Source organism: Leucopleurus acutus, assembly GCF_964270905.1.
Source record: "Leucopleurus acutus genome assembly, chromosome: 4".
NCBI lineage: Eukaryota > Metazoa > Chordata > Mammalia > Artiodactyla > Delphinidae > Leucopleurus > Leucopleurus acutus.
The window spans coordinates 110,522,915-110,541,337 of record NC_139146.1 but is presented as its reverse complement, the minus strand read 5'-3'; the positions used below and the strand labels follow the sequence as shown (position 1 = coordinate 110,541,337).

General features: G+C 37.0%; 1 protein-coding gene across 3 annotated transcripts; it reads right to left on the bottom strand.

Annotated features, from left to right (window-relative positions):
- Positions 1-93: 93 nt before the first annotated feature.
- On the bottom strand, positions 94-18,380 carry THAP6 (THAP domain containing 6). 3 transcript variants are annotated; one of them, XM_082838340.1, is made up of 5 exons: positions 18,307-18,380; positions 17,296-17,398; positions 15,859-16,066; positions 12,375-12,500; positions 94-1,003 (listed from the first exon to the last, which is right to left on the bottom strand). In XM_082838340.1, exons 2-5 carry the CDS (start codon positions 17,373-17,375, stop codon positions 749-751), a joined length of 669 nt encoding a protein of 222 aa, XP_082694466.1. In that variant the 5' UTR covers positions 17,376-17,398; positions 18,307-18,380; the 3' UTR covers positions 94-748. The 3 variants fall into 3 exon arrangements, with proteins under 3 accessions (XP_082694466.1, XP_082694467.1, XP_082694468.1); XM_082838341.1 differs by lacking the exon at positions 18,307-18,380 and adding an exon at positions 18,074-18,171; XM_082838342.1 differs by lacking the exon at positions 12,375-12,500.
- Between the last annotated feature and the right edge of the window lie 43 nt (positions 18,381-18,423).

Sequence of the window (18,423 nt, the reverse complement as noted above, 5' to 3'; positions counted from 1 at the left end):
AACCGTCAGAGTAACCATTTGAAAATCAGATTTATGACCCTCTTTAAAAATTTGTTAAAGCTATGCTGGTTTACATCAAAGTACTCCTAGTGAGGAGAAATGATGTACTGTACCGAAAAAACAAGACCTCATCAGGGGGTCTTCTTAACTTGGCTCTGAACAACTTTAAAAGCCAAAAGATCTGCACCATATGTTGTTCTCAAGGTCAGTACCATGGGATGCCCTGTAAAAAGATCTTTTGGTATTACTGATAACAAAAGAAGCTTGGATTGGATCCAAGATGGACATGTGTTATAAATGAATTCTGCTTTGTGGTAAAATACAGTTAAAGTACAATTCAACGTACTTACCATAAAGCCTACATAAGCAAAGGTACTCCTTTGAAGCCAAAAATCTGATGCTGCTAAAGTGTCCAGTTTCTACTATTACAGCTTAATGTGGCTGATTTGAAATCATTTCCTTAGTCCTACAGAATCTTCTTGATTTTTAACATCTTACAATAGTGACCTGGCACTAGTTTAGGTCTATAAAAACATAATTGTCACAAGTCACCCAATAACATGACAACCAGCACAAATTTCTGCACATCTTAAAAAAAAAAAAAGCCTTTGGATAATAACACTAATGCGTAATGCTGCGGAGGATCCAAAGAAGCACTCTAAATGACAGATATTATTTAATGATGGTAATCATTTTCTGAAAAGCTGTACCAATAACAATTTTAGGTAGAACATAACATGAAATTATTTCATGAAATATAGTCTTGTTCTATGCTCTCCTGACACCACTCCCAAGAGAAAGCTTCCAGTCTATTTGCTGTTTCTTTGCTGATGAGACATTCATCCTTTAACTCCCTGATTGTCTTCCTCAATGATTTTTGTAAACGTCTTTCTCGGCCTAAAACATTCCGCAGACTTTTCTTGGTATCCTCTAGCTCGCTGATCACTTGATCTAATTTATGCTTAAGTTTCTTTGGACTGTCCATCACACTGTAGCTATGTTCCTAAAAACATAAACACCAAGTTATTAAACCAGACAGACAAGCAGTGAGATAAAAAATTATAACTAGGCCTCAGCTATTTCTCCACTTACTATACTTAGAGAAGATCTTTAAGTTGGTGACACTAAGAGGTTTAAAGAACACAGGAAGAGGATGGGGGTAGAACAGTATTTTTGGCGCCTAGGGCCTCCCTCTTTGTCTAAGGCCAGGCATACACGAGGAGTACAGAATCCTGTGGATGGGAAGTACTTCTCACCTGGAGGTAGGTATCTGCTTATGAACAGCGAGACGTTCACAATGATTATACAGCTAAGTTTAAGTTTTACCTATCACAAAAACTTAAATTTTTAAACTTTTAACTGAATTGCTTTATTTTGATGAATATTTCACTTTATAAGGTATGAAAGGAAAGGAGCACTGAAGCAGGTCCTCAGGCTGGGTGTTATGGATTTAGAGATGACTCTGGTCTTGGGGTTTTAAAGAGATAATTTAAGTTCTCAGTATTTACTGTGGTTATGTTTATGTCTGCTGGGTAGACTTTTCTTCATCCAAAAACAACACTGACATATCTTATAAATGTAACATAAAATAATTTTGAAAAGCTGTTACTTAAAATTAGTGAAGAGGACTTTGCTTTCAGCCAAGATGCAATAACATAGACTGGATTGACTCCTATCTAAAAAAACCCCAACACATGGCCAAAAGATGTAAAAATGTTTGAAGATAAACAGACATCAGGCAACGAAGGCAGATACTGCAGAGAGATGGGAAACAAAGAGGTGAGTCCTAAGATTGCCCAGCTTACTGCCTTGAGAGAGTTCTAGGCCTCAGTGCAAGGGGAGGAAACCCAGGTAGAGCTTGGTAGATAGAGTTGAGGAGATAGTGCAAAGTATCCAGGGTGACCAAGGTGGCTATAGTTCATAGGGCAAAGTATTAGAGAGGAAAGAGCTACACAGAGAGAGAACCCTGGAGATCTTCAGAGGCTCCCCCTCAAGTATTTCCTTGTAGGAAACTGCTCGAGGTTGAGGAGAGAGTGACCAGAACAGGTCAGGAGTGCCCTGAGCTCACAGGGCATAGACACTACTCCCACCAGGCAGACCAGATTCATGGGGCACTGAGCAGAGTATACAAAAGTCTTGCCTCAGTGGTGGAGAATAAATAGCCTGAGACTGAGCACTGTTCTAGTCCTACCTAACAAAGCAAAACCTGAAAGGATCAAATTGTTTCCAAATAACCAAACTCCGTAACCAAGCTCAAGAAAACAGGACAAAAAACTATCCAACATCCAGCAAGGTAAAATCTGGCACTCAAAATTTACCAGGCACACAAAGCAGCAGGAAAATACGAGCCATAATAAGAGATAAACCAATCAACAGAAACCAACCCAGAACTCACAAATGTTAGAATTAGCAGACAAGGGAATTAACAAAGTTAGTAAAACTGTATTATATATGTTTAAAAGTTAAGCAGAGACATGAAAGATATTAAAAGAGAATCAAATAGGATACCTGTACATAAAACTTACAATTTAAATGTATTTATAATAAATTTAATAGATTTGTTATCATAATAAATAATATATAACAGATTTACTATTATTTAAATCTCTTTAAAAGATAATTTATTGTTTAAACAAAAATAATAAAATGTAGTGTGGGGTTCATAGCATATGTAAAGTGAAATGTATGATAGCAGTAGCAAAAAAGGTTGGAGAGCAGAAATAAAGTATATTATGATAAGATTCATATACTATATGCTAAGTGGAATAATATCACTTATCATGTAGCCTGTGGTAAATTAAAGATGGATGCTATAAACCTAAAAGCAACTATCAAAGAGTTATGGCTGATGAGTGAAAAAAAGGAGACAAAATGGAATTGTAAAAAAAATTCAGTTAATCTAAAAGAAGGCAAAAAAAGAAGAAAATGAGAACAAAGAACAAATGGAACAGGAAATAAGTAAGATGACAGATTTAAACCAAACCATATCACATTAAGTAATGTGATATAAAAAAATTTAAAGTAATGTAATAATAATCACATTACGTGTAGAGTTTAAATAATCTAAATTATCAGGTTATATTAAAAAAATCAAGACCCAAGAGTACATGCTGCCCAGAAAAAAAGCACTTTAAAGATAAAAAGACACAAACAGGTTCAAAGTAAAGGAGTTGAAAAAGATACACTACAATAACACTAATAAACAGAGAACTAGAGTGGATATGTTACTATCAGACAAAGTAGACTTCAGAGCAATGAATACTACCAGGGATAAAGAAGGCCACTTCTTAAAAATAAAGAGGTTAATTTATCAAGACATAAGAATACTAAATATTTAGTACCTAATAACAGCTGCAAAATGTAACAAGCAAAAACTGACAATTTAAGGAGAATTAGACAAATCCACAGGTATACTAGAAGATTAACAGCTCTCTCTCAATAAAAGATAGAACAAGTAGACAGAAATTAATTAAGAATGCAGATTTGAACATTATCAATTTGACCTAATTGACATTTATAGAACATTCTGGCTAACATCAGCAAACTATACATTCTTTGCAAATGCATGCAGAACGTTTACCAAGACAGACCATATTGTAGGCTATAAGTCTCAAAAAAATTAAAAGCATTCAAGTCACACAATGTATATTCTCTGACCACAACAGAATTAAGTTAGAAATTAATAATAGAAAGATATAGGGGAAATTCCCCAATATTTGCAAACTATATAGCACACTTCCAAACAACCCATGGATCAAAGAACAAATCAAAATTGAACTAAATGAAAATGAAAACACATTTAATTTGTGGAATGCTGCTAAAGCAATACTTAAGGAGAAATTAATATCACTAAATGCTAATGTTAGAAAGGAAGAAGCCTCACATCTATGACCTCAGCTTCCATCTTAAGAAACTAGAAAGATGAGGGCTTCCCTGGTAGCGCAGTGGTTGAGAGTCTGCCTGCCGATACAGCGGACACGGGTTTATGCCCCAGTCTGGGAAGATCCCACATGCCGCGGAACGGCTGGGCCTGTGAGCCATGGCTGCTGAGTCTGCGCGTCCGGAGCCTGTGCTCTGCAACGGGAGAGGCCACGGCAGTGAGAGGCCCGGGTACCGCCAAAAAAAAAAAAAAAAAAAAAAAAAAGAAAGAAACTAGAAAGATGAGCACATTTTACTGAAATAAGTAAAAGGAAATAATAAAGATGAGTGGAAATCAGTGAAGTAGAAAATAAAAACAAAAAAAAATGAGAAAAATCAGTGAAAGCTAGTTCTTGACAAGATCAATAAAACTCATAAATCTCTAGGCAGACTAATCAGCAATAAAAGAAAACAGAAACAAATCACTGACATCAGAAATGAGACAGATGGTATCACTACAGATTCTATAGATATTGAAAAGATAATAAGGAAATGTTTTGAATAATTTTAAGCTAATAAACTTGACAACTGAAATAAAATGGACAAATCCCTTGGAAGGTAACTAGCTTCTTAAAACACTTTCCCACAAAGAAAATTACAGTCCCAGATTGTTTTACTGGGGAATTCTACCAAATATTTATAGAAGAAATAACTGCAAATCTATACAAACTTTTCTAGAAAATTGAAAAATAAGGCAACATTTTCTAACTTTTTCTTTGAGGTTAGCATTATTCTGATACTGAAACCAGACAAAGACATTCAAAGGAAAGAAAACTATAGGCCAATATTCTTTGTGAACATACAAGGAAAGATTCTAAACTAAATTTTAAATCTAATCCAACAATATATAAAAGGAATAACATCATGAAGAAGTAGGGTTTATTCCAGAATGCAAGGCTGGTTTAACATTAAGAAATTAACTGGGGAATTCCCTGGTGGTCCAATGGTTAGGACTCTGCTTTTACTGCCAAGGGCCCAGGTTCAAATCCCTGGTGGGGTAACTAAGATCCCACAAGCCATGTGGTGTGGCCAAAAATAAAAATAAAAACAAATCAATCAGTGTAACTAATCATACTAACAAACTAAAAAATGAAACCCAAATGATCTCTCAGCAGACACAGAAAAAGCATTTGACAAAACATTCCTTTCTGATAAAAATTCTCAGCAAAGTAGGAGTAGAAAGGCACTTCCTATGTAACAGTATGGATGGACCTAGAGGGTACTATGCTAAGTGAATTTAAGTCAGACAGAGAAGGACAAATACTGTATGATTTCACTTATACGTGGAATCTAAAAAACAAAACAAATGAATAAACATGAAGCAGAAACAAAGTTGTAGATACAGAGAATAAACAGGTGATTGCTAGAGGGGGTGGGGAGGAAAGAAACAGGTGAGGAAGTAGGAGGAACAAACTTCCAGTTACAAAGTAAATGAGTCAAAGGTACGAAAGGTACAAGTGTTGGGAATACAGTCAATAACTATGTAATATCTTTATATGGTAACATATTGTAACTATACTTACTGTGATCAGTTTGAAATGTATAGAAATATGGAATCACTATGTTGTATAACAGGAAATAACATAATGTTGTAGGTCAATTATACTTCAAAAACAGACAAACAAACTCAGAAAAAGAGTTCATATTTGTGGTTATCAGAGGCAGGGGATAGGAGGAGGGAGAAATGGATGAAGGCAGTCAAAAGGTAAGAACTTCCAGTTATAAGAGAAATAAGTACTAGGGATACAATGTACAACATGACAAATATAATTAACACTGCTGTGTTATATATGAAAGTTGTTAAGAGAGTATATCCTAAGATTTCTCACCACAGGAAAAAGTTTTTTTTCTATTTCTTTAACTTTGTTTATATGAGATAATGGATGTTCACTAAACTCACTGTGATAATCACTTCCTGATATATGTAAATCAAACCATTACTGTACACTCTAAACTTATACAGGGCTATATGTCAATTATATCTCAGTAAAACTGAAAGAAGAAAATTGAAAGGTACTTCCTCAATCTGATAAAGGGCAGTTATGAAATAACATATTTAATATCATATGAATATCTTTAATAGTGAAAGACTGAACAACTTCCTCCTAAAATCAAGAGCAAAGCATAAAGATCATTTCTCAGTACTTCTCTTCAGCATAACCTTGGAGGTTCAAGGTAGTGCAATAAAGCAAGAAAAAGAAATGAAAGGCACTCATATTGGAATGGAAGAATTAACACTGTTTTTTTTTTTTTTTTTTTTTTTGGCCATGCTACGTGGCTTGTGGGATCTTAGTTCCCCAAGCAGGAACTGAACCTGGGCCCTCAGCAGTGCAAGCGTGGAGTCCTAACCACTGGACCGCCAGGGATACCATAAAACTGTTTTTAATGACAGACACCATGATTGTCTATGTAGAAAACCGGATAACCTCTAAAAAAAAGCTTTGATGATTAATATGTGAGTTTAGCAAGTTTGACAGATACAAGATTGATATACAAAAGTCAATTTATTTAATAGAGAGAGGACAGCAGAAGCAAAGAAGAACTACAATCCTGTAGCCCGTGGAACAAAAACCACATTCACAGAAAGATAGACAAGATGAAAAGGCAGAGGGATACATACCAGATGAAGGAACAAGATAAAACCCCAGAGAAACAACTAAATGAAGTGGAGATAGGCAACCTTCCAGAAAAAGAATTCAGAATAATGAAAGTGAAGATGATCCAGGACTGTGGAAAAAGAATGGAGGCAAAGATCAAGAAGATGCAAGAAATGTTTAACAAAGACCTAGAAGAATTAAAGGACAAACACCTAGAAGAATTAAAAAACAAACAAACAGAGATGGACAATACAAAAACTGAAATAAAAAATACACCAGAAGGAATCAATAACAGAATAACTGAGGCTGAAGAACAGATAAGTGACTTGGAAAACAAAATGGTGGAATTCACTGCTACGGAACAGAATAAAGAGAAAAGAATGAAAAGAAATGAAGACAGCCTAAGAGACCTCTGGGACATTAAATGCAACAACATTCGCATTATAGGGGTCCCAGAAGGCGAAGAGACAAAGAAAGGACCCGAGAAAATATTTGAATAGATTATAGTAGAAAACTTCCCTAACATGGGAAAGGAAATAGCCACCCAAGTCCAGGAAGCACAGAGAGTCACATACAGGATAAACCCAAGGAGGAACACGCCGAGACACATAGTAATAAATTGGCAAAAATTAAAGACAAAGAAAAATTATTGAAAGCAGCAAGGGAAAAACGACAAATAATGTACAAAGGAACTCCCATAAGGTTAACAGCTGATTTCTCAGCAGAAACTCTACAAGCCAGAAGGGAGTGGCATGATATACTTAAAGTGATGAAAGGGAAGAACCTACAGCCAAGATTACTCTACCAGGCAAGGACCTAATTCAGATTCGATGGAGAAATCAAAAGCTTTACAGACAAGCAAAAGCTAAGAGAATTAAGCACCACCAAACCAGCTCTACAACAAATGCTAAAGGAACTTCACTAAGTGGGAAACACAAGAGAAGAAAAGGACCTACAAAAACAAACCCAAAACAATTCAGAAAATGGTCATAGGAACATACCTATAGGTAATTACCTTAAACGTGAATGGATTAAGTGCCCAAACCAAAAGACACAGGCTTGCTGAATGGATACAGAAACAAAACCCATTTATATGCTGTCTAAAAGAGACCCACTTCAGACCTAGGGACACATACAGACTGAAAATGAGGGGATGGAAAAAGATATTCCATGCAAATGGAAATCAAAAGAAACCTGGCATAGCAATACTCATATCACATAAAATGTACTCTAAAATAAAGAATGTTACAAGAGACAAGGAAGGACACTACATAATGATCAAGGGATCAATCCAAGAAGAAGATATAACAATTATAAATATATATGCACCCAACATAGGAGCACCTCAATACATAAGGCAACTGCTAACAGCTCTAAAAGAGGAAATCGACAGTAACACAGTAATAGTGGGGGACGTTAACACCTCACTTACACCAATGGACAGATCATCCAAAATGAAAATAAATAAGGAAACAGAAGCTTTGAATGACACAATAGACCAGATAGATTTAATTGATATTTATAGGACATTGCATCCAAAAACAGCAGATTACACTTTCTTCTCAAGTGTGCACGGAACATTCTCCAGGATAGATCACATCTTGGGTCACAAATCAAGCCTCAGTAAATTTAAGAAAACTGAAATCATATCAAGCATCTTTTCCAACCACAACGCTATGAGATTAGAATGAATTACACAGAAAAAAACATAAAAAACACAAACACATGGAGGCTAAACGATACATTACTAAATAACCAAGAGATCATTGAAGAAATTCAAGAGGAAATCAAAAAATACCTAGAGACAAATGACAATGCAAACAGGACGATCCAAAACCTATGGGATGCAGCAAAAGCAGTTCTAAGAGGGAAGTTTATAGCTATACAAGCCTACCTCAAGAAACACGAAAAATCTCAAATAAACAATCTAACCTTACACCTAAAGGAACTAGAGAAAGAAGAAAAAAAAAAACCCAAAGTTAGCAGAAGGAAAGAAATCATCAAGATAGAGCAGAAGAAAATGAAATAGAAAAAAAGAAAACAATTGCAAAGATCAATAACACTAAAAGCTGGTTCTTTGAGAAGATAAACAAAATTGATAAACCCTTAGCCAGACTCCTCAAGAAAAAGAGGGAGAGGACTCAAATCAATAAAATTAGAAATGAAAAAGGAGAAGTTACGACACTGCAGAAATACAAAGCGTCCAAAGAGATTACCACAAGCAACTCTATGCCAATAAAATGGACAACCTGGAAGAAATGGACAAATTCTTAGAAAGGTATAACCATCCAAGACAGAACCAGGAGGAAATAGAAAATATGAACAGACCACTCACAAGTAATGAAATTGAAACTGTGATAAAAAATCTTCCAACAAACAAAAGTCCAGGACCAGATGGCTTCAGAGGTGAATTCTATCAAACATTTAGAGAAGCGCTAACACCCATCCTCTCTCAAACTCTTCCAAAAAATTGCTGAGGAAGGAACACTGCCAAACTCATTCTATGAGGCCACCATCACCCTGATACCAAATCCAGACAAAGATACTACAAAAAAAGAAAATTACAGACCAATATCACTGATGAATATAAATGCAAAAATTCTCAACAAAATACTAGCAATCAGAATCCAACAGCACATTAAAAGGATCATACACCATGATCAAGTGGAATTTATCCCAGGAATGCAAGGATTCTTTAATATACGCAAATCAATTAACGTGATACACCATATTAACAAATTGAAGAATAAAAACCATATGATCATCTCAATAGATGCAGAAAAAGCTTTTGACAAAATTCAACACCCATTTATGATAAAAACTCTCCAGAAGGTGGGCACAGAGGGAACCTACCTCAACATAATAAAGGCCATATACGACAAACCCACAGCAAACATCCTTCTCAATGGTGAAAAAGTGAAGCATTTCCTCTAAGATCAGGAACAAGACAAGGATGTCCACTCTCACCACTATTATTCAACACAGTTTTGGAAGTCCTAGCCATGGCAATCAGAGAGGAAAAAGAAATAAAAGGAATACAAATCAGAAAAGAAGAAGTAAAACTGTCACTGTTTGCAGATGAAATGATACTATACATAGAGAATCCTAAAGATGCCACCAGAAAACTACTAGAGCTAATCAATGAATTTGGTAAAGTTGCAGGATACAAAATTAATGCACAGAAATCTCTTGCATTCCTATACACTAATGATGAAAAATCTGAAAGAGAAATTAAGGAAACACTCCCATTTACCACTGCACGAAAAAGAATAAAATACCTAGTAGTAAACCTACCTAAGGAGACAAAAGACCTGTATGCAGAAAACTGTAAGACACTGATGAAAGAAATTAAAGATGATACCAACAGATGGAGAGATATAACATGTCCTTGGATTGCAAGAATCAATATGGTGAAAATGACTATACTACCAAAAGCCATGTACAGATTCAATGCAATCGCTATCAAACTACCAATGGCATTTTTCCAGAACTAGAACAAAAAAATCTTAAAATTTGTATGGAGACACAAAAGACCCCAAATAGCCAAAGCAGTCTTGAGGGAAAAAAACGGAGCTGGAGGAATCAGACTCCCTGACTTCAGACTATACTACAAAGCTACAGTAATCAAGACAATATGGTACTGGCACAAAAACAGAAACATAGATCAATGGAACAAGATAGAAAGCCCAGAGATAAACCCACGCACCTAGGGTCAACTAATCTATGACAAAGGGGGCAAGGATATACAATGGAGAAAAGACAGTCTCTTCAATAAGTGGTTCTGGGAAAACTGGACAGCTACATGTAAAAGAATGAAATTAGAACACTCCTTAACACCATACACAAAAATAAACTCAAAACAGTTTCGAGACCGAAATGTAAGACCAGACACTATAAAACTCTTAGAGGAAAACATAGGAAGAACACTCTTTGACATAAATCACGGCAAGATCTTTTTTGATCCACCTCCTAGTGTAGTGGAAATAAAAGCAAAAATAAACAAATGGGACCTAATGAAACTTCAAAGCTTTTGCACAGCTAAGGAAACCATAAACAAGGTGAAAAGACAACCTTCAGAATGGGAGAAAATATTTGCTAACGAATCAACGGACAAAGGATTAATCTCCAAAATATATAAACAGCTCATGCAGCTCAATATTAAAAGAACAAACAACCCAATCCAAAAATGGGCAGAAGACCTAAATAGACATTTCTCCAAAGAAGATATACAGATGGCCAGGAAGCACATGAAAAGCTGCTCAACATCACTAATTATTAGAGAAATGCAAATCAAAACTACAATGAGGTATCACCTCACACAAGTTAGAATGGGCTTCATCAGAAAATCTACAAACAACAAATGCTGGAGAGGGTGTGGAGAAAAGGGAACCCTCTTGCACTGTTGCTGGGAATGTAGATATAGCCACTATGGAGAACAGTATGGAGGTTCCTTACAAAACTAAAAATAGAATTACCGTATGATCCAGCAATCCCACTACTGGACATATACCCAGAAAAAACCATAATTCAAGAAGACACATGCACCCCAATGTTCATTGCAACACTATTTACAATGGCCAGGTCATGGAAGCAACCTAAATGCCCATCGACAGACGAATGGATAAAGAAGATGTGGAACGTATATACAATGGAATATTACTCAGCCATAAAAAGGAATGGAATTTGGTCATTTGTCGAGATGTGGATGGTTCTAGAGACTGTCATACAGAGTGAAGGAAGTCAGAAAGAGAAAAACAAATATCCTATATTAACGCAAATATGTGGAACCTAGAAAAATGGTACAGATGAACCCGTTTGCAGGGCAGAAATTGAGACACAGATGTAGAGAACAAACGTATGGACACCAAGCGGGGAAAGTGTAGGGGTGGTGGTGGTGTGATGAATTGGGAGATTGGGATTGACATGTATACACTGATGTGTATAAAATTGATGACTATTAAGAACCTGCTGTATAAAAAAATAAAATAAAAAAGTAAAAAAAAAATTTATTTCCCCACTTCAACAGTAAATAAAACAACACTGTCTATAACAGCATCCAAATATATAAAATATTTAGGGATAAATCTGATAAAAGGAGTGAAAGACCTGTATACTGAAAACTACAAAACACTGCTGAGAGAATTTAAAGGTCTAAATAAATTATGTGATACAATGAATTCATGGGCTGGAAGACATAAAATAGTCTTATTAAGATGTCAGTTCTTCCCAAGTAGATCTGTAGGTTGAACATAATCCCAGTCAAAACTCCAGCAGGATTTTTGTAGAAATTTATAAAGTAATTCTAAAATTCATATGAACATGCAAAGGACCCAGAATATCCAAAACAACTTTGAAAAAGAACAAAGTTGGAAGATTAACACTGTCTTATTTCAAGAATTATTATAAAGCTATAGTAATCAAGACAGTAAAACAGATCTGGATTCCAGGCCTGGTTCTAACATCAACAGGCAATGAGATGAATAAAGCTTCAATAATGTGTGTGTACGACTGTCCTTTAAGAAAACCTAAAGACATAACTATTTTTTAAATTAGATATTTCCATATAGAAACTATAGTACCTATAGGGAGGAATTAATTATTGTATTTTATTGGTTGAAATATCCTTGTGAAAGCACTCTTTGAACTATGTAACAAAAGATTAACTACCTGTGGATCGTTATTGCAAATATATAAATTATAATGCCCCTGGGAAGCAATATTTCTGGATATTACATATTAAAAAAAAATCTCAAACACCTAAACTCCTAGTTTTTCAATAAGATTTTGAAAACTTAATCCTAAGAGAGAGGACATGGTCATCTTAATATTAACATTAGCCCAGTAAGTAATTTTACTTACAAAAATGAACTGGGACTGGAATTCTTCGATACACGAGGAAGCACCAACAAGCTGGTGATTGTGGTTTGTGACTGGAAGGGCTTTGAGGGTGAAGTTTTTCCTACAATGAAGATTTTCTCTTTTCCCCTGTTAAGAATAGTTAATAACAATCATTGTAGATTTTCTATCCTTTTGAAAAATTTTAACCTTCTTAACTGTATGTAGTAAAATTAATATATTTCTTTTTCTGGAAATTGCTATTAAAAGTCAGTAAAAGTTAGGGGCTTCCCTGGTGGCGCAGTGGTTGGGAGTCCACCTGTTGATGCAGGGGACACGGGTTTGTGCCCCGGTCCAGGAGGATCCCACATGCTGTGGAACGGCTGGGCCCGTGAGCCATGGCCGCTGAGCCTGCGCATTCGGAGCCTGTGCTCCGCAACGGGAGAGCCCACAACAGTAAGAGGCCTGTGTACTGCAAAAAAAAAAAAAAAAAAAAAAAAGAAAAGTCAGTACAATTTAAATTTACTGAAAGTACTTTAAAGGAACTTCCCCAAAGTAACTCTAAAGTTGATCTGGAAACATGAATTTTTCTGGGAAAAAAAAGGAAAAAGAGTGACAATGAGGGAAGATATACCCTACAAAGTATTAAAAATACCCTACTCAGTAACAATAGTTTAAAAAGTGTACTACTCTCTTAGAAAAATCTCAATAGATCATGTAGATAAAAGCCTTTAGGATAAAAAGTGTCATTCTAAATAAGTGGAGAAAGGCTATAAATCATGAAAAAATGAACTAATTATGAAAAACAGTTATATCCTTTATGTATAAGAAGTCAAAATGAAATTCTATATACTGAAAATTTATGTAAGAATGAAAACAATGAGGAAGTAGAAAAATACATGGGAAATATTTACATAATCTTAAAGGCTAAAGTCAGATAGCACAAGAGAAAATATAGGACTACTCAAAAAAAGTCTGAATTTCAAACAAAACAAAACAAAACAAACCAACCCCATAATGTGAGCTAAAGACAAATAACAAAAAGTAACTGCAACATAGATGGCAGTTAAATGATTCATAGCCTCAATATCTAGTGTTGTTCCAAAACAGCTTAGAAAAAGATGAAAATAGAAAAGGACCTGAATAAGTGATTCACATAAGAAATAAAAACGTCTAATAAACATATGAAAAAATGCAGAAATATATTTTCTAATACTCATATTAGAAATAATCATTTTCTAATATTCAGAGATAAATTAAAACAATAAGATGGCATTTTTGCCTATCAATTTTACCAAAGATTAAAATCACAACTTATATTGAGGAATAGGGGGAAGAGACACTTTTATGCATAACTGGTAGGTAAGCAGATTGGTATAAGCTTCATGGTGGGCCTTTATATATGTTGACTTCACTATAAAGTTTAGTTAAAAAATTGATGTTCCATATAGGTTCATCTTAAAAAGTGATCCCTTGAGCTGCAACACAATCATGTGGGGTGCTTGTTAAAAAGTGCAGATTCCTAGACTCCAAACCAAACTTGCTGAATCAAATTCTTTGGGAGAGGGGCACAGGATTCTGCATTTTAAGCAAGCTCCCTGGATAATACTTATGTAGACTGAAGTTTGAAAGCCATTGTTGTGGAAAAAATATATATTTTTAAGAGGACATTTGTCACACTGTCCTTGTGTCTTTTTTTTTTTTTTCTTTTGGCCATGCCACATGGCTTGCGGGATCTGATCAGGGATCGAACCCGTGCCCCTGCAGTGGAAGCGTGGAGTCTTAACCAGTGGACCACCAGGGAAGTCTCCTTGTGGAAAAATGTTTAACATCATGGAAAACAGTAGTTAAGAGTGAACTTTGGAGCCAAAATGCCTGGGTTCAAATCCAGCCTCTACCATTTAACAGCAGTGCGACTTGGGGAATGTATTCCAGCTTTCTGAGCCTAAGTTTTCTCAAGTGGTTAAATGCGAATAATAATAGTATTTAACTCTTATGGTTGTTTTGAGGACTAAAAGAGTTTATATGTAAAGTGCTTAGACTAGTGCCTGGCACACAGCCAGCACTATATGAATGTTGAAGGAACGAAAGAGTGAAGCAAAAAATAAAAAGGATATACAGTATAATTCTATTTTGTAAGAATATATATAGATGAATTTATATACAAACATACACATAAAAATGACTGGAAAGATACACATCAGAGTGTTAACAGTATTATTTCTGGATTACGTGATTATTGTTAATTTTAATTTTCTTTTTGATTGTATCATCTAATTTCCTATAATAAAAAATTTACTTGTTATTAGGAAATAGTTTTTCAAAGTTAGTAATTTATGGTTTATTTGATTTAGTATGTCCATATTTCTTAAGGTCCTCCTAACATTACAGATGACTCCCTGCTATAGGAAACAAACCCTTGAGAGCAAATTGCACAAGATACTGTACACTTATTAATATGGAAGAAAGTGAGGCAGTCTCCACCGGATAGCTCAGGTACTGCAATATGAACACCCGCAAACGTGACCCAGACCACCTGGAAGCAGGCACTCTTCTAGACTACTTTCCTTGTTTCCAGCTGTCAGGAAGGAGACACCTTTCAATGGAGGTTCACGACTATTGTTGTGGGAACCCACAGGCTCTCCCTGAATTCTCCACATTGGAATCAGTCAGTCTCTATAGTTTCTGGACACGAATACACTTTCAGGTATACGAAGTCAAGTGAGATAGTGAGGGTGAAGCAGCCCACCCACGGCACTAACATCATTGAGGAAAAAACACAGAATTCAACCAGAGTTTACTTCAACAATTGTTTGTCTTTTTCTGACCTCTCTTCTTTCCTTCTCCTGTTTTGGTTTTCTAGCTTCTAGTCCTACCTAGGCTTTAAGCTTGAATGTGTGTGTGTGGCTCTAAAACTATACCTTGGGGCTGTCAGAGGCTCTGCTCTTGACTTCTGCTGCAGTGTGAGGAGCACTGCCACCTTGGAACTACAGTTCAACCCTCTCATGTTCCTCCAGTTTTCAGATACGAATCTTGAGCTATACCAACTCCTAAGGTAGCCTGCTTCACCAAACCTTAATAATATACAGATATTTCTGACTGGATTCTGGTAAAATTCTCCTACTACTCATTACAAAAGCTTAAGCAGCAGTTTACAAACCTAAAAATTTAAAGAATGGGCTTCAAATTAATAAGCAAACAATAAAAATGGTAGCAAGTGTGGTGAAGTTTCTTAAATAGTACCATAAAAAGTGGGTAATGGGGCTTCCCTGGTGGCGCAGTGGTTGAGTGTCCACCTGCCGATGCAGGGGACACGGGTTCCTGCCCCGGTCCGGGAGGATCCCACGTGCCGCGGAGCGGCTGGGCCCGTGAGCCATGGCTGCTGGGCCTGCGTGTCTGGAGCCTGCGCTCTGCAAAGGGAGAGGCTGCAACAGTGAGAGGCCCGCGTACCGCAAAAAAAAAAAAAAAAAAGTGGGTAATGATGGTAAGCAGTATGTCATAAACAAACCTGTGAGTGAGATGGGGAATCAAAGATAGAGGGTATGACTCCAGGTTTCAGTTTAATATTTGGAGTACTTCTGTCAAAGTCTGTCTTCTTAAAGTGCCTTGAACACAACACATCTCCTTTTTTAGGCTCCCAAATGTCTACAGCATTCACATCAAGCCTTTTCATTGCTAATACCCATTTTCTTTTGACGTTTTCATCTGTGGGGAATCTAGAAAAACATACAAGAAGTATTTTAAAATTAAACACTATAGATATATACTTGAATTAAGGCTGTGCCTAAATTGATTCTTGGTATTACTCTTGGGAACTGGAATATTGAGGAAACCATCATGACTCATGCTTTCTTAACTTTCAGTTTTCATAGTCAGATTTTTCTACCAAACATGCTGCAGGCATATGGCCCTCATTTACATCTTTCTCACATTATAAAGAAGAAAAGTTTCAAAAGACATTTAACACCTTTTAGTAAGATCCACACCTGAAGGTTTTTCTTCATCTGTAGATGAGAAAGAATATCACTTGGGCCTCTTCCTATCTGAGGAATTTATCCCAGATGAACAGAGACACTTGTACTTTCATTCTTCTGTCAGCATCAAAAAAATTGCTTAGTACAGCATTTAATACAAAACAGGGGTATAAATGCTTAGTGAATGAATGCAGAGAACACCTGCAGAGTTTGGAATTCTGGAGATCAGAATTATTTTGAAATCTGGAGGCCAATAACCATATCTTTTCCAATTTTTCCAGCTGGTTCAAATCCTTTTTGGAATACGATAGGGTACACATACTCATTTTTGATTTCCTTATACCTAGCAAAGTAGTTAGCAGGTCTTTCTCTGGCACACAGCACAGTGTCTGGCCCAAAAGCAGCCAAATAAACCTTTAGCAAATGCATAATTATTAAATCTTATTGCTCCTTCTTTCCTATTCTGTCAGAAGAACAACTAAAATTTTAAATTAGGACGATCTTGGTTGTAATTTGGTTCAGGACCATCCTGAACTTGTAATTTATATTTTTTCTCTACAACATAGGCTTGATCTATTTCTAAAGGACAGAATATATTTAGGCAAAGATCCTTCGGATTGTAAACTATACGTAAACAACACTGAACTTCTTAGGACCTATGTTAAAATACAAAGTAATAATATTAGCAAAAATGAGGTTGATGATAGTTTTGATAATCAGCCTGTGATACCTTTGCAGGTATCTTAAGCTTCTAAACGAAATGATAAAAGTGTAAAAGTATCACTGTCATTTCAAATTCAACTCAAAAGGCTATTTAAAAAGAACCTGAGAACTAAAGTTCAAAATTGCACGTCTAGGGCGTATAGCTCAGGGGTACAGCATGTGGCTGCAAAACTGATGATTTAAGTAGAACTATCTTTTGCTTTTTCTAACAGTCAGAAGTACTTGGCTTAACTACAGCAGAATCTTACACGTGAAATGTCAGTCCTTTTAGCTTGGAATTTGGTAAACAGCGAGAAGCACATCCAACGGCCGAGCAACATTTCACCATGGTTTTAGCAACTCATACCAGAACTGAAAGAAAATTAAAAGGGTTAGTTAACTCCAAAGCTAAGAGTAACACAGTTACCGTTCCCGGTACCTTCCAGTATGTTCTAGGTAACATGAAATCATGCTAGAAAGCCAAAGAGAAATATTTTCTTGCAAAACCTGCAGCTCTGCTCATACAATTTTCTAGGAGTTTGGCTTCTTTAATAAGGCAAGTCATATTTAGCGATGCACAGAGGCGCCCGATTTCCATTTAGGAGGCCGGTACATGTCCCTCCCACCGCTTCGTACAGGCACCATGTTCCCTCGCCACCACGCCTTGGCACACTGACTCCTCCTGGCACCCTAACCTAGGCTGAGCTCCCAGCCCAAGCGTTGCTTCCCCAGGGAAACTTTCCCTGACAGCCAGATTAAGTCAGATCCTCTCTAGGATTAGCTCTCGGGGAACACACACGTCTCCTTCCTAGCACTTCTCAAAGCTGTAATCCTCCATTTATTTCAGAGTCCCCGATGAACGTCTTTCTCGGCACCAGTCTGTGAGCTCCCTGAGGGCACGGTGGGGCGTGCGTTTTTTCTCACTTTTGTCCCCACGGCGTGGCTGCTGACTGGCACAAAGGAAATGTTAGGATATATACTGAAGGAATGAAGAGGAAGTAAAGGAGAAGAGGAGCTCTGGGTGCTGAGAAGCGCCTGGGCGCCTACCTGCCGGCGGAGCACGCGCCGGACCCGCTCAGAGCCAGGAGGGCGGGCCGAGCTCGGCCCCTTTCTCGAGGGTTCGGCCGCCGCCGTGAGACGGAGGGGCCGCCCTGTCACAAGTGCGGATGCGGCCGGAGAGCGGCCCTTCCTCAGGGGCTTTCCTCCTCGCCCCGAACCACGCCCAGGGTGTGGGCGGGTAGCGAAAGGGGGAAAAGGGGAGGCAACCTAAGAGTCATTACCATTTGCGGCGAAGGCAGCGACTAACGCAGACTACATAGATTGCGCTTCCCCTCGCTTCCGTCCCGTCAGCTCGGGAACCGGAAATCCGGCTGCCCCGGGTCACGTGCCCAGCCGCC

What these genes read in the sequence shown, in the direction of transcription:
- THAP6 (XM_082838340.1), bottom strand. Translation starts at nt 17,375, where the DNA reads ATGGTGAAATGTTGCTCGGCCGTTGGATGTGCTTCTCGCTGTTTACCA. An exon ending in AAAGGACTGACATTTCACGT is followed by an intron (nt 16,067 to 17,295) that starts GTAAGATTCTGC and finishes ATGTTTTTCTAG; the next exon opens with ATTCCCCACAGATGAAAACG. An exon ending in ATTCCCCATCTCACTCACAG is followed by an intron (nt 12,501 to 15,858) that starts GTTTGTTTATGA and finishes TATTCTTAACAG; the next exon opens with GGGAAAAGAGAAAATCTTCA.